We start from the raw sequence: 15,215 nt of genomic DNA, 5'->3' as shown, positions 1-15,215 counted from the left end.
CTCTTTCTTTCATTCATTCCTTCTCTCTCTCTCTCTTTCACTTTATTCCTTCTCTCTCTATTCCTCCCTTTTTCCTTGTTTTCTCTCTCTCTCTCTCTCTCTTTATCATTCTCTCGCTTCTGGTCCCTCTTTATCGCTCTTCGTTTCTCTGGTTCTCTCTCTCTCTCTCTCTTTCTATCTTTCATTATCTGTCGCTTTCTGTCGCTCTCTCTCTCTCTATCTATCGTTTTCTCTGTGTATCTCCTTTTCTTCATTCTCTCGCTTTCTCTCTGTCTCTCTCTCTCTCTCTCTTGCTTACTCTCTCTCTCTCTCTCTCTCTCTCTCTCTCTCTCTCTTTTGCTCTCTCTCTCTCTCTCTCTCTATCTCTCTCTCTCTCTGCCTCTCTTTATCTCTCTCTCTCTCATTCACTCTTTTTTTGCTCTTTTGCACACACACTCTCTCCCATTCTCTGTGGCGTTCTCGCTCTCTCTCTATCCCTCTTTCTATCTCTCTCTGTACCTCTCTCTCTCTCTCTCTCTCTCTCTCGCTCTTTTCTCGCTTTCTCTTTCTCGCTTTCTCTTTTTACCGATGTTTCTCTATCTCTCTATCTCTCTCTGTCTCTCTCTTGCTTACTCTCCCCTCTCTCTCTCTCTCTATCTCTTTCTTTCATTCCTCCTCTCTCTCTCCCGCTCCCTCTCTCTCGCCCTCTTTCATTCCTTCTCTTTCGCTCTCTCTCTCTCTCTCTCTCTCTCTCTCTCTCTCTCTCTCTCTCTCTCTCTCTCTCTGCCTCTCTTTATCTCTCTCTCTCTCTCATTCACTCTTTTTTTGCTCTTTTGCACACACACTCTCTCCCATTCTCTGTGGCGTTCTCGCTCTCTCTCTATCCCTCTTTCTATCTCTCTCTGTACCTCTCTCTCTCTCTCTCGCTCTTTTTCTCGCTTTCTCTTTCTCGCTTTCTCTTTTTACCGATGTTTCTCTATCTCTCTATCTCTCTCTGTCTCTCTCTTGCTTACTCTCCCCTCTCTCTCTCTCTCTATCTCTTTCTTTCATTCCTTCTCTCTCCCCCTCCCTCTCTCTCTCTCTCTCTCTATCGCACTTTCATTTTCTCTCTCTCTCTCTCTCTCTCTCTCTCTGTCTGTCTTTCATTCCTTCTCTCTTTCTCTTTCATTCTCTCTCTCTCTTTCTCTCTATCTATATCTCTCTCTCGCTCCCTCTTTATCTTACTCTCTCTCTCTCTCATTGCTTCTCTCTCTCTCTCTTTCTTTTTATTCCTTCTCTCTCTATTCCTCCCTTTTTCTTTACTTGCTTTCGTCTCTCTTTATCGCTGTTCTTTTCTCTCTCTCTCTCTCTTATTATCTTTCGCTTTTTCTGTCGCTCTCTCTCTCTCTCTCTATCGTTTTCTCTGTGTGTCTCTTTTTCATTCTCTGTCGCTTTTCTCTCTCTCTCTCTCTCTCTCTCTCTCTCTCTCTCTCGCTTACTCTCTCTCATGTCCTTTGGCAAAGAAACATCGCAAAGATTTTCGCTTTCTAAGCCTTTGGTGTATTCAGATTCCCGAGTTATAAAGGAAGGTCAAAGCAGCTTTGCCAGTGTTTACTGATTTAATTTATCGAACAGTTTCTTCGCTTTCCTCAGAAGTCATAATTGAAAATTGTCTCAAATTGTTTCCTCATTCGTGAGCAATCAACAGACAACTGAACTTCAAGGTAACTGCAACGGAAATGTTCTTAATTTTTTGCATGAATCTGAGCCACATGGTGTCATAAAAGGGCTCTTTTGTTTTTCTTCGAGAATTTGACTTCACTACTTGATGCAGTCAGTTCAGTTTACTTGTGTTTTATTTAACTGCTTACGGCTGTAGCCCTGTTTTTACTTGCTCTCGAAAGCAATCATGAGCCTTCTAACCTGATGTACCTAAATTGTTTAGTACTTCATTTAAAAGCCAAGCGAAAAAATAAAGTTGTTATTGCTTCAAAGTTGCCCCAAAGTTGTTGTTTATTCTTTCATTTTAACAAATAACTTACTCTGCAAGTCTTTTTCCCCTGAATTTACTGACTTTAAACAAATAAGGAAACCAGTCAGTCCAAAAACCAATTGTAATTTTACTGGTCGAATATCGATTTGTTTTATTTGGTTCAAGAGCCTTCATGGGCCTTAAAATACAAGATACTAAGATTCAGACTTTATGAAAAATTGACAATTAATATATAGTGATCTAAGATTGAAACTATTTAAACTAAGTAAATTGTGCTATCCTGGATAACGATTAATCTCTGCCTTTCGAATAAAAAATTTTCCGAAGTTTTTCGTTTTCTGGGACTTTGGTGTACTCAGAATCCTGAGTTAAGTTCAAGGCAGCTTTGCCAAAATTTACTGCTTTAGTTTATCGTACATTTTCTTTGTTTTCCAAGGAAGTAATGATAATTAAAAATATCAAATTTTGTCTTCATTCGTGAGCAATCAACAGACAACTGAATTTAAAGCAACTGCAACCGAAATTTTCTTAATTTTTTTCATGAATCTGAGCCATTTGGTGTCATAATGAAAAGTGCTCTCATTTTTCGAGAATTTGACTCCGCTGCTTGATTGATGCAGTCATTTCAGTTTTCTTGTGTTATATTCTCCTGCTTGCATCTGTAGTCCTGTTTCTATTTGCTCTCGAAAGCAATTATTAGGCTTCTATTCTGATGTAATTAAATTGTATGGAAGTTAAACCAAGCCTACGAACAAGTTGCCGCAGAGTTGGTTTAAGCTGACAGAACTCTAATAAAGTGATCTGATGATGAGATTGTTTGAAACTTTTTGACATGTTTTATTACGAAGTGGTCAAGCACGAATTTAAGATTACGTCGTATGTGACGAAGTCATCTATTGTAATAGATTGTTAATGTTCACCTCCAATTATGATGGAGGTAGATTGGCCAAGTCCTTCACTTGGACACGTTTGGACTTTTCATCTCCAGCTTTCGCGCTCCCAGTTGGTCGGCAATTGCAGCACATGTAATCCCCGGGGCTTTCAGCTGTAAGTGCCGCAGCTCTTTTGAGTATGGGGGAGATGAATCGTTCGTTCGTGTTTGTGTGTTGGAATTGGATTTTATAGCTAATTTGGGAGTATAAAATGTGATCTCGAAAGATGCGATTTTTTTCGAAAAATTAGGATTTAATTCTCATCCGCTCTTCGTTTTACCGCACCTTAAACATGTAGATTAATGTTTTATATGAATTGCGCTCTGCCAACATGTAGAAGTTCGTTATCTGTACAAGTCTTAGCGGTACTTAAATATGCAAGATAGCTCAGCCAATTAAGTCTTTAATCAAAAAATTGGTGTTACTTGGGGTAATATACTAAACCAAACACATCGGTAACGTAACGTAATACATCTGGCTGTTGAACGAGGGACATGGCTTACAGCCCGAGCTGGTACGAAAAAATCTGAATTTTAAACCTATTCTTTTAAATGATTTTTTTGCGATGCTTTTGCGGGCCTGCTAGTGTAAAAGTTTTTCATAAGAATATTTAACAAAATAGCAGTTTTAGCACAGTGAGCTGAGCACTTAGTATTTACCAAGATATGAGAAAATATTTCTTGCTTTTTTTGTAAAGCAGTTTATAAATTTTGCAAAATTTGTAAAATCTGTCTTTTTTAACCTCAGCAATATTGAATATCGCGTTTTGTGCGAAGCTTTGGACTCTTTTTCATCCAAAAAAGAAAAATGTAACGACCGGAGGTGCACAAGCTGTTCTCTTATAGCTTGGGTAGTTTTCAAGTGTACAAATCATTAAAGCTGCTGAGGAGGCATAAGTTAATAGTGCCAAAGCTGTTTTTGGTGGTTTGCCCCCGAACTCGTCTCCCACTCGACTGCGCTCCTCTCAGCGGCCTCATAATAAACCTAATGCATCATTCTTTTGAACTCTCACTTCAGCTTGAGCTGGCCTCACTAAGTTAAGGGTAGCTACTACTAAAGCCAATTGCTCGCCGGCCATTTAACGGAAATTTGGGATCTTTTTCGTTTGTGCCCCCCAGTATATTATGCACCCCCTCCCCGTTACTTGCGCTTGCCATTACATAGTAAATCACCGTGTCAATATATGGCACGTGCGTCTGGGGTTAGCAAATAATTTGCACACACTAAGCGGAGGTGAGGGGGGGGGCACAAACGGAAATGATCCGAAATTTGTCTGACGTTGGTTGTTGTTTAATAGCCGCCCTCAGCCTGTGAAAGGGTATTACTTGGGCGCTCTGGTTTGTTATACCATCCAAAAGATTTGATCGTATTTGGGCGCTGTCTTTTTTTAAGATCTGTTCGCACTTTTTCCTTTTTCTGTCAATGAGACATCTAATTAGAGTGTTGGTTTTACTCAAGGTGACTAATGAAGTTAGCAAAAAAAGTTAAGTTTCAGATGTGAATTCTTTTATTTACCTTTAAAGTGGAGTACAAAAATGATGTTTCAACAAATTTTAGGTTTTTGAGGGCAGGTAATGGAAACAACAATTTCTGTACCTCGGTCTCATTTTTTCATGTCCTGGAGAGTGCAGGTCGACAAAACTATCGCATCTATTTTCTGGCAATCTGCCAGCTATCCAGCTATGTTTTGTTATTGTTGTGGATTTATCACTAAGTCTCATTCATTAATGGCAGGTCTTTAATTGCTAGTGAGCCTGAGATTATTCGAAATATTCGTTTTGGTTCATAGCGATTGGTTTCTCTGACTTCGATATTATTTGTTTTCGATAAGTATTAGACTTTTTCCCGTATTTCGTTTTCTTCGTGTTTTTTTTACATTGTCTCGATAATGAAGGATCATATCGGTTGCTAATAAAACAATTAACGTTTTTAAAGAAGTATTTGCGATGTTTTGGTTCATTTACCGTATTGGTTCAATGTGTTGTCATATTACTGATGCAATAATGACACGTCTCATCGATTGCTGATTAGGATCAATATAGTCAGTTCAATTCTGAGCTTAATAGTTTCTAGAACTATAACTTTTTGCAAACAATTACAGCATATTGCTGATTTTTGCGCTGTGTTGCTTTTGGGGTCTTATCGCTTAGTTTCAGTAAAAAGGGTAGGGTCCATTTAACCCAATGCGGTTTAATTGAATTACAGTATCGGCTTCCGTTTTTATTTATTGTTTTTTGACTTGGATACCATTTTTCGCGTAATTCAATTATTAAAAGCCTATTTTTATCTCTAAAGGTGCGTGATATGCTTTGGTTAAGAATTTAGTTCTATTGTTGTTTTTTTTATTTTGACGCCAATATTTTTCAGAAGAGATTCTGAATTGTGGTAAAAATCTTCTTCAGCTGTTTTTATTTTTTGTCTCTCATTGATTTCCTTATGGTTGGTATCTGCTTTGCGCCATTTTTGAACAAAACATAGTTGTTATTGATAAGTTTATCACTTGTTTCGGTTATATGAAAATGTTTCAATAAGTTTGAGATTTTTCTTTAATTTGGGGTCACATATTTTGTATCACAAAGTTTGGGGTCACAAAGTTTGATCCTACTGGATGAATTTGATAATCAGGTCATAAGTTAAATCAGTTCTTTGGATTGTAATTGAGGACTGGTCATGCTATGTTTTTTAAGATCTGTTCAGACTTTTTAATGTCTATGAGAATTCACTTTCAGAATAGTGATTTCAATTGCGTTGAACTGGAGAGGAAAAGCGAGTAATTTATGGGCGGTAATTATGTTTAAATTGCCTTTAAGCTAGAGCAAGAAGTTGCTGTTTGAACATAAGTTTGGTTAATGAGAGAGATTTTTCCATATGCCGCCTTTTCACTTCTGTTTTATAATATTTCTCTTCGAATGCCACTAATGTTGATAAATGTTTTGTAATAGTTCATATATGAAATTGTATCTACCCCTCAGTGGACAGCTAGAAGTTTTTTGACTTTTCGGCTTCAAATCGAAAGGTATTAGTGAATTTTGTCTCCCATCTAATCATCTGTTTGTTGTGTTGTCATTTAGTATCATAAATGATAAATCTCATCGGCTTTGTAATGAGGCACAAAAGACATTCATTTATTGTGTAATTCTTAACGTCTGATTTTTATAACAGTGACACTGTTTAAAAAAAGTGATTTTTTTTTTAGTTTTGACAATATTTTCTTGATGTGTTGTTGGTTAGCATCATTAATGACAACTCTCATCGTTTTTCAAAAAAGTAACCGTCTTTTTACTGACTATTTGAGTTTCGCCTAACATGAATGCGCCTAACATGTTTCGTCTCTGAGAATGCGATTTTATCAAAACTGTTTTGAGCTGACAATTTCATGATGTGAAAGGCGATTCTTTTTTCTTGATCTTGATCTCACCCGCTCAATCAACTCCCCCTCCCTCCCCCACTCATCTCCCCACCCCCCCCCCCCCCATTCACCCCAGTCCACCCTCCTCCACTTAGCTTTAAGTATGTTTATAGCGGCGCTACTGTGAATGGTTTTCGATGTTTTTTTCTTTTTGATCATTTTGACACCTTTAGTTTTGCGAAGTCTGCATTTTTTAATACTTTTTTCAATTCAGTTTTATAGCTTCATGTATATATGATCATATGCTTCATTTTTAAAAGCTGTTTTTCTTTACTTGAACATGGTTAGGTTTTTACATCACTCAGCTCTTTCAATAGTAATTCAGGACTTCTTCTACGTTTAATAGCTGCACAGCGATAGCGGGGGGGGGGGGGGGGCTATTGGCCTTCTCTTGTTTTTTTTTTAATTCGTCGTCAAGATTTTTGTAAGACCATATGACGTCACAACCACTCAAAATCTAATTTTTGTTCACTCGTTCATGCAATTTCAACTGAAGTGCGTGCGTGACGTCATTTCTCACCCTTAGTGGAGCGAGTTTTTTCATTCGTGTGATTAAGTTTTGTTCGCACGTGACTTACCTCACTCTCAAAAATGGTTTCCTCACTTTGAAATTGACTTTTGTTTACTTTAATTCAAAGAGATAAGGTCAAGTGAATATGTGTCACTCTAACTGAAGGTTATTTGAGAGCAGCTAATAGATGCAGCAATAACTCATACAGATTCTTAAACAAAATAAAACATCTCATCCTTAAATGAAAAGAGTAGTTTTTTTGGTCTGTCTTTAGACTGCAGATCTATTTTAGTCTGCAGTCTATATTTTTAGACTGCAGATCTAGTCTGCAAAGCTATTGCGGCTATTTTCTGGCATTTTGCCTTCTGTTTTTAATTCGTTTCATAATTTGATCATGTTTTTCGTTTTACAAAATTCTTCACGACGGTCTTGCTTCACTCCTGACTTACCGCGCTCACTGTTTCAATTGGGTTGGTTTGAATTTTTTTGCTTATTGGATTACACAATATAGGGAATACGATCGAGGCCAAAGGAGCAAAATCGAAACAGGATAAATGGATGAATCCCGGACACTAAGATTTAACGTTTAAAGAATTAGTACAATAGTTCGCGCACACTGCTAACTGGTATTATTGAATAATTATTGTTAGTCATATTCTGATTTTAGAGTGCATTCAAATCGAGTTATTAAGAATAGAGAATGATGTCAGGGGCAGAACCAAAAGGGATTCACTGATCAAGCCCATTCATGAAGTAATAGTGTGATAAGTTAGAGATCCGTAGAGCAATTTGCAGCTTGCATTAGTAAAATAGCCTTAGTTGAGAAGCCGATTAAAAGTAAAATTGTGTAATCTAAATTAAGTTTAGTGTAATCTAAATTAAATGAAAATTTTTGACACTTAGGAAAAAGCCTGTTAGTTTGTACTTTTTTCCTTCTCTGTTTCAATTGCGATAGGCAGCAAAGGGCTCAACGGCTGCTATTTACCGTTAATCTACCGGCTGTTTAATTGCTCTCAAACGAAATTGTAGCACTTATAGTCCTGTCGGTCTTTTTTATGCGATTTTTCGCTTGACCGAATTTTTGTCTGACGCTTTTGAATTCTCAAAAACGGGATAAACAGTAGCGCCCAGCTTGCCTTATGTTATCTTAGAGCCTTTCAGCTCACTATTCTCCAAGTATGCGATTCACAGAAACTGTTTTGGAGACTTAACTTATGGTGTGAAGGGCGGTTCTTAGAGGTTGAAGACCTCACCACTATTGCCTCCATCCTCCCCTGTTGCCCATCCCCCCGTCATCAGCCCTCGGAGCAACCCCCCCCCCCCCCCGTTTCTAGCTACTTACGAACAAACGCTCGCTAAAAACACGCATATTTATACTATTTTGCACAGTTTTTTCAAGCTTTTTGAAAATTTTTGCCTTCTGATTTTTATTAGCCCTGGGTGTCAAGGAACCTCCTCTAGGTTATAATAATAGTTCACTGCATAATTTCTAGTGGTAATGGAATAGTTTCAACATTTTAGCATCACGAATTTTAGCATTTTTTTGACAAAAAGTTCAGTTTTTTTCAAATTTTTTGATATTATTTTTCCTTATTCAGGTCTTCCCAGACCCAGGGGCCAGAAACCTTTTAAGGGGTTCGATTATAAGTTACTGACAAATTTTTATGGGCCATGGAGTAATTTTCCAGCTTTTCAAGGTAACAAATTTAGCAATTTTTTGATAAAACTTGCTTTTCAAGTTTCTTGAAAATTTCTGAGTTTTTTTTCAATTTTTTTAGTCTCAAAAGCCAAGAAACCTCCTCTAGGCTTTGATAATTGTTTACTGCATTAATATAATGAATTTATGCAATTTTTAATATCATGATTTTATTACCATTAATTTAAACAATTTTTGATAAGTTTTGCTGTTTCAAAATTTTCGACAATTTTTGGCATGAGTTTTTCAGCCTCAGGGATTAGAAATGCTCCCTAAGGGTCTGGTAATAGGATACTGCATAGGTTCTAGAAGTAATGGAATGTTTTTCAAGATTTTAATTTCACGAATTTAAGCCTTTTTTGGCAATTGCCATTTTTTTCCACTTTTTTTTGTTTTGTCATTATTCTGGGTTTTTCAGCCTCAGGGCTAAAAAAAACTTCCTTAAGTGTTTGACAATAGGTTACTGCATAGTTTTTAGAAGTAATGGAATGTTTTTCAAGATTTTTCTATCACGAATTTAAGAATTTTTTGGACAATTTTTGCCATTTTTTTTTTCATTTTTGACATTTATTGTCATTATTCCGGTTTTTTGAGCCTCAAGGGTCAGAAGACCTCCGTAAGGGTTTGATAATAAGTTACTGGAAATTTTTTGTTGGTCATGGATTGATTTTCAACTTTTTAATATCACAAGTTTTAGCAATTTTTTTAAATAAAGCTTGCAAGTTTCTTAATTTTTTTTGTCATTTCTTAGGTTTCTCTAGCCTCCTCAAGAGCCACGGAAATTCCTCTAGAGTTTGATAATATTTTACTGAAGATTTCAATGTCACGAATTAAAGCAATTTTTTAAAATATTTGAAATTTTTCATGTTTTTGAGTTTTTTCCGGCACCAGGGGCACTGGAACCTCCTCCAGAGTTGGATAAGCTGTTGCAAAGTTTCTAGAGTTAATGGAATGGTTGTCAATATTTTTTATGACTCCAGTTTTAGTAATTTTATGATGAAATTGAAATTTTTTTTCAAATTTTCGTAAAATTTTTATCTTCCATGTGTTTTGATCTTTATCAGTCAGCGCGAACTTTTTTTACTGCGAAGTTGAAAACTTCTGTTTTTAATTTTGCCTTTTTCAGTTTTTTTTAATTACTAACAAGGCTAGAGAACTAGAATTTGCGGAGTACATTACCATCATGAAAAATATTCCTATCTCACTTCCTCTCCCTGTCGGTTGGGGTTTCTTTCCTTCTCTTTCTTGTTCACGTTTTATTTCTCTCTATCTCTCTCATTTTTTTGATGCTGCACTTCAGCTGCTGTTATGTGGCGTAATGTCATCATCTCTGATCCTCATTAACAATGAGCTATAATAGAAATGTTTTTTATCATAAATCACCTAACAGGCACTTTCTAGGAAATCATTGTTAATTGCTCTTAAACGAAATTTGTAGCAATTATAATAACCCTGTCTCTTTTAAGCAATTTTCCGAGTGTACTAGTCTTTCAAGTGCAAGTGCTTAGTGTGATCTTGCTTAGTGTCTTAAGAAACGGGATAAAGAGGTAGCGATCAGTTTGCCTAAAGTTCTCTTAGAGCCGAATAACCCACTAGTCTTAAAGTATGCGATTAACAGAAACTGTTTTGGAGACTTATACTTATAGTGTGAACGGCGGTTCTTAGAAATTGATCCCACACCCTCACCCTCCGCCCCCTCAGTCCCCCAATCCACTTTTGCACCCCCGATGTGCTCACCTTACGCCCCTTCAATTAATCTAAAGTGAGCCTCACTAAACCGTGGCTAGCTAATGACGAAGTCAACCGCTCGCCGGTCGTTTGCAATGCAATGCCGGTCGTTCGTTGAGCAATTCGCCCGACTTTAGTCGGTTATGTTTTGGTGAGAGTGATCAAATTGCATAGTTAGCATTGATACAGTAGCATAGATACAATGAGAATTGTGTTTAACTGTTCGTTTTTATAGCTGTAAGCTGAGCTGAGCTATTTTGCGGTGCTCCTGGTTTTTACGACTCGAAGAGGAGTATTGGTTTTTTTTAGTTTTTTTTTACCGGAAGTACTATTCGTTCAGACGCTGTTTTAACCTAATAGCAATATTGAGTAAAACTGCCGTATGAATTATGTTTTTTGCGAGCGAGAGAATTTTTTGATCAGGCGATGCGTTTAGTTAATGACTTTTTGACTTTGAGGCACATATAGATAACCGTTTTTAGCCGTTTTTTGTCTCAGTGGCCCAGTTTTGTTGGCTTGTACTTTGGTTTTTTGTAGAATTAATTTTTATGCGATGCTATATTGAAACGTAAACCTCGGATTGATGACATAGTGATTTGCAGAGCCTTAAAATGCTTTTGAAGTTCAAAATTGGCACATATTTCTGGGTTTTTTAGTTAATTTTTGGCTCTTTTTCTATTAATTTGTTCATGTTTGGATCATTCAGCCGTCTTTTTGTCGAAAATCAGTTAATATGGCAACGTGCCTTTGATAATTCATATACTCAACGCCTCTTTCTACCACGATGTTATTTTGTTTTACAAAATTGTACATATGCAAATGCGATTTTGATTTTTTTTTCAACTTTTCCGTTTTTTGTTTGTTTTTTGGTTTTAATTACTAGAAATAGTCTTTTTGTGCAAAATGAGGGACTTTATTTTCGTTTCAATGAAAATTCAATCAGATTTGCGTTAAGTTTTTGAAAAACAGTTAAAATTATTTTCATAAATGCCGTCTTAATAGTTTTTTGACCATTTTTTGCAAAATGTTTCGATATTTCGTATGTTTGAATTCTTTCGTATGTTTTATCTTTTTTGTGCTGTTCAGTATCATTCTAGCTTTTTCATGGCACCTACATTTATATTAATATTGTATTGTTTTAAACAACTTTTTGCCTTTGAATTTTATTCTGTTGTTTTTTCATGTTTATGATTAGTTTAGTTTTTGAATAAGTATGAAATCGTGTTCTGGAGCATATATACAACAAGAAAGAAGCATGTATTGTTTTTGTCTGAAATTCAGTGATTAAAAATCTATGTCTAGTGGTACTTTGTTTCCTGAAATTGAGCATTCTTTTTTGAAAAATTTAACTTAGTTTCTAAGAGGATTATTCGCCGTTCGCTTTCGCGATCTTTTTGAGATTAGAATCATGTATTTTTTCGGGCATTTCATAGCTGAGGGTCATTTTTGTCGGAATTGCAGTGATGAGAAATCAATTTGTAGCGGTTCTTTGTTTCCTTAATTTGAGCATTCTTTTTTGAAAAATTTAACTTAGTTCCTAAGATCATTATCTGCCGCTTTCGTTCGGGATCTTTTTGAGATTAGAATCTTGAGTTTTTTTAGGGCAATTCATAGCCCTCTCAGCTTTTTTTAGCCTATCTGTATTTTGACCATCTTAATTTTTTCGGACTCTTTTAACGTTACCAAACGTTTTCAATAAAAAGTTTTGCTGCATTTTGTTTCTCTTGTTGACCGTGGTTAAAGTTTCACCAATTTTTAGATTATACTTGGGGAGTTAATGAGTTAGTGGTTTAATACAAAAGGCATTAGCTTCAGTTTCATTTGCAGTTTTGTTTGCGAAGTTTTGACGCTTCGAGTCGCTTCCGGATTTCTTCCGGCTTTGTTTTTGTTGCGTGGTCTGACGCTCTTTTTTTGTTTTACATTTGTTCACACAGCAAAGCTGAAAAAGTTTCCTAAATTACTTCTTCCTCTCACTAACAGCGTTTGTGAACGTGACGTCATTTCTCTTTCTCTCTCTCTAGCCAAGGGTTTAAAATCATTTGCGTGATTAGATTTTGATCATACGTGACTTACCTCACTCAATAAAATGACTTTTGCACTTTAAAGCTTACGTTTAATTTAATTAGTTTTAATGTCAAAGGAACTCATATTTGCAATAAAGGTCCCTAATATAAGGCTTCTGCTGAGTGATTGTTTACAAGCCTGTTTAAATTATCGCTGAATGTTTTTTTTTCTAGCTTTTTGAGCGGCGTCGATTTTTTTTTCAATTTAGATCTGTATCGGTTTCAATCTGCCGAAAATGTTGATATTTCAAAATTGCTTTGTCACGCTTTCATTGACTTGCGCATTGATTTAGTGAAATATTTAAGGGGATATATCTTTTAGATGAGACAAAAGTTGGCCTGATACCTGTTGCATTTTGAGATACCTGGAGAAAAGCAAACTGTAAACGATTTGGCGAGAATTATATTTTGGCATCTTCATTGACATGAATTAGTTGCTACTGTAATCAACTGGCTTCGCCTTTTAAAAATTAGATCTAACTAAACTTTGGTTATATTTAAAAAAATATATGAAAAGAAAAAACGCCTTGTCGTTCATAAGTCTTCATTCCGCTTCGTTTCGATGCCACTAGAGCTTTATGATGCTTTACGATTGAATCGGAAATGCTAAAGGTCGTGAATTTCCGTTGTACTCTTAATCGGTGTAAAATGTCATGTATTAATTAAATTGTGGAAAAGTTAGCCATAATTGTATCATATAAGCCGCATTTAAAATTGTGGTCCATCTTTGAAGCACAATTATGCATATTTTTTGCTATATATGTGGCCAAGAGGTGTAGAAACCTGTCTGGGGAAACCTAGAATGAAATTTATGTAAAATCAAATTTATTCTAAATTTATGTAAACCTAGAATGAAATTTTTGTCACCTAGAGTGAAATTTATGTTTTGAATTTAATAAGTTTTTCAGAGAACTGAGTTTTCACAATTTGAAAATGTTCAATTGCTCGCGAGCAATTATTGGGGTTTTAAGCAATTATAGGGTTTGTCTTTTTAGTCATGCTAGTCATTTTTGACAAAAAGTCTAAGGTGTTAACATTTTCGGGTTATATTTTTTATGTCCCGTTCTGCAGTTAACGCAGCCCAAAGTTAAAGGTATCTAAATTATCGATGCTGTTCAGGTGTCCATATTAAAAATTGAATTCGCTGAAATCCGCCTGAAGTCAGAAGTTTGATGTGAGACATATTGCAGTTAAGTTAATAAATGACTTTATTATGTTCAGGGCTGGAGAAGGCAGCGAGCTCCAGCAAATCAAAGAATTCTAATGCAGTGACTGGGTCGGCTGCTGCACAGCAAAGCAGACACCAGAGCCAATACGAGTACGTGGAAAAAGACCCAGAATTTATGGGTCGGGATGGTGACAAGGTAATGGGCTTCAAATTTCGAGCTAATGTGTATCATTACAGTTTAAATTCTTGGCAATAATTTAATTCAAATTGGAACCGGTTTATATTTGGCAGTGTATTATTGATCTCGTCGTTGTTTTTACAGTCAAATGAGTTTGGATTATATGGGTGCTCTGTCTTATTATTGGTAATCAGCGAGTATAATTTCTGCTTTTTTAACCGGCTAACATTTTTTTCAGAAACCTTCCAACGTTAGTTCTCTGTTCAAACGCTTTTCAACGACGAGCTTTGGATTTGAAGAAGTTTTTTTGACATTTTGAGGTGTATAGTTGGCTGTTTTTAGCCGTATCTTGTCATTTTAGGAAGTTTTTTAAGATCCGCCGTCAGGCTCTCAACGGCTATAATTTAGGCGCTCTCCTTTTTTTACGACTCCAAGAGGAGTATCGGTTTTCTCTCGGTCTTTTTTTTACAGGAAGTAGTTTTGTTCACGCGGCATTTTGACCTAAAAGTGATAGTGAGAAAAGCTCTCAGTGTGAACAGGTTGTCGCTAAGCGAGAGAAGTTGATTGAGCATGCGCTGCGTTCAGTGATCGACTTTGAAAAAAGTTCTTGAGAGAACGGCGCATATAGATAACCTTTTCTATAGATAACTGAACTAATCGAAAAGCAGAGAAGAGAGAGTGATTTTCTGATCGTATCGATGCAAACAATTGTAAATACTAAAAGCGAGAAAAGTAGTTGTGAAAAAAAGTTCGTTAATAACGAAATTTTTTGATCACGTCGGCTTTTTCGTTTTTTTAGCTTTCATTCCAACTTTTCAATCAAATGTGTTTCTCGCAATTATCTAATTTAGTAGTAGTGTGTTTGGAAGCACCTTTGACCATATCCTTTTTATTACAATTCCAAGAATTTTTACAATTCAAAGAATTTGAATTGTATTGGGGCGCTGTTTTTTTAAATATCTGTTCACACATTTTCATGATTTTTGAAGTCAAATTGGTTTAGTGATTTTGGTCAAGCCGAAACAGGTTGTGGAGCGAAAAATGAGTAGTTTTGCGGCCTTAAATTTTTTCACTCTAATTTTAAAGTACAGTCAGAAAACGGTGTTTGAACAAAACGTCGCTTTCTTTCAAGTGGTTTTTTTGTTCACATGCGGCAATTTCACTTTGATGTTTACTGTTTTTTCGATATTTTGGATCGAATTTTTTTTTAAAATGGTTTTTACAATCGATTCATTGTTCTTTCTTGTCAATGGTATTAAGGGTTCCTAAATCGATTCATTCTCCTAGACAAGCAGGTCTTGCTCGTTCGTTATGGTTGATATTTTTTTAAATTTTTAGGAAAATTGGCTAAGTTCGAGCAAATTGTTGCCGATTTTTGTATGTTTTTACGGTTTTTGACTTTTTTCTGACCTTACGCGTCCTGCTCTAATTTTCCTCAGTCAATTCTAATTTGAAAGTTACTCTTTAGGTGTTGTTACTATGAACTGACACTGTAAATCTAATGGCAATTTTCTCAAACATGAATTACTTAACTGTTTATTTTTTTCAGTTTTTTCTTTGCAGTCAATTGATTTTTCTC

At 35.9% G+C, this 15,215-nt stretch overlaps 1 protein-coding gene across 1 annotated transcript in view; it reads left to right on the top strand.

Annotated features, from left to right (window-relative positions):
* The window catches only part of LOC142341807 (U5 small nuclear ribonucleoprotein 200 kDa helicase-like), a 252,374-nt gene that overhangs the window by 31,185 nt on the left and 205,974 nt on the right, over positions 1 to 15,215 (top strand). The window contains exon 8 of the mRNA XM_075393052.1: positions 13,512 to 13,654. Coding sequence (XP_075249167.1) covers positions 13,512 to 13,654 — 143 coding nt within the window. The remainder of the gene's footprint in view (positions 1 to 13,511; positions 13,655 to 15,215) is intronic.

Source organism: Convolutriloba macropyga, chromosome 1, assembly GCF_964194025.1.
Source record: "Convolutriloba macropyga chromosome 1, txConMacr16.3, whole genome shotgun sequence".
Taxonomy (NCBI): domain Eukaryota; kingdom Metazoa; phylum Xenacoelomorpha; order Acoela; family Convolutidae; genus Convolutriloba; species Convolutriloba macropyga.
The sequence above is the reverse complement of the archived record's forward strand: the minus strand, read 5'-3'. Positions and strand labels throughout refer to the sequence as shown.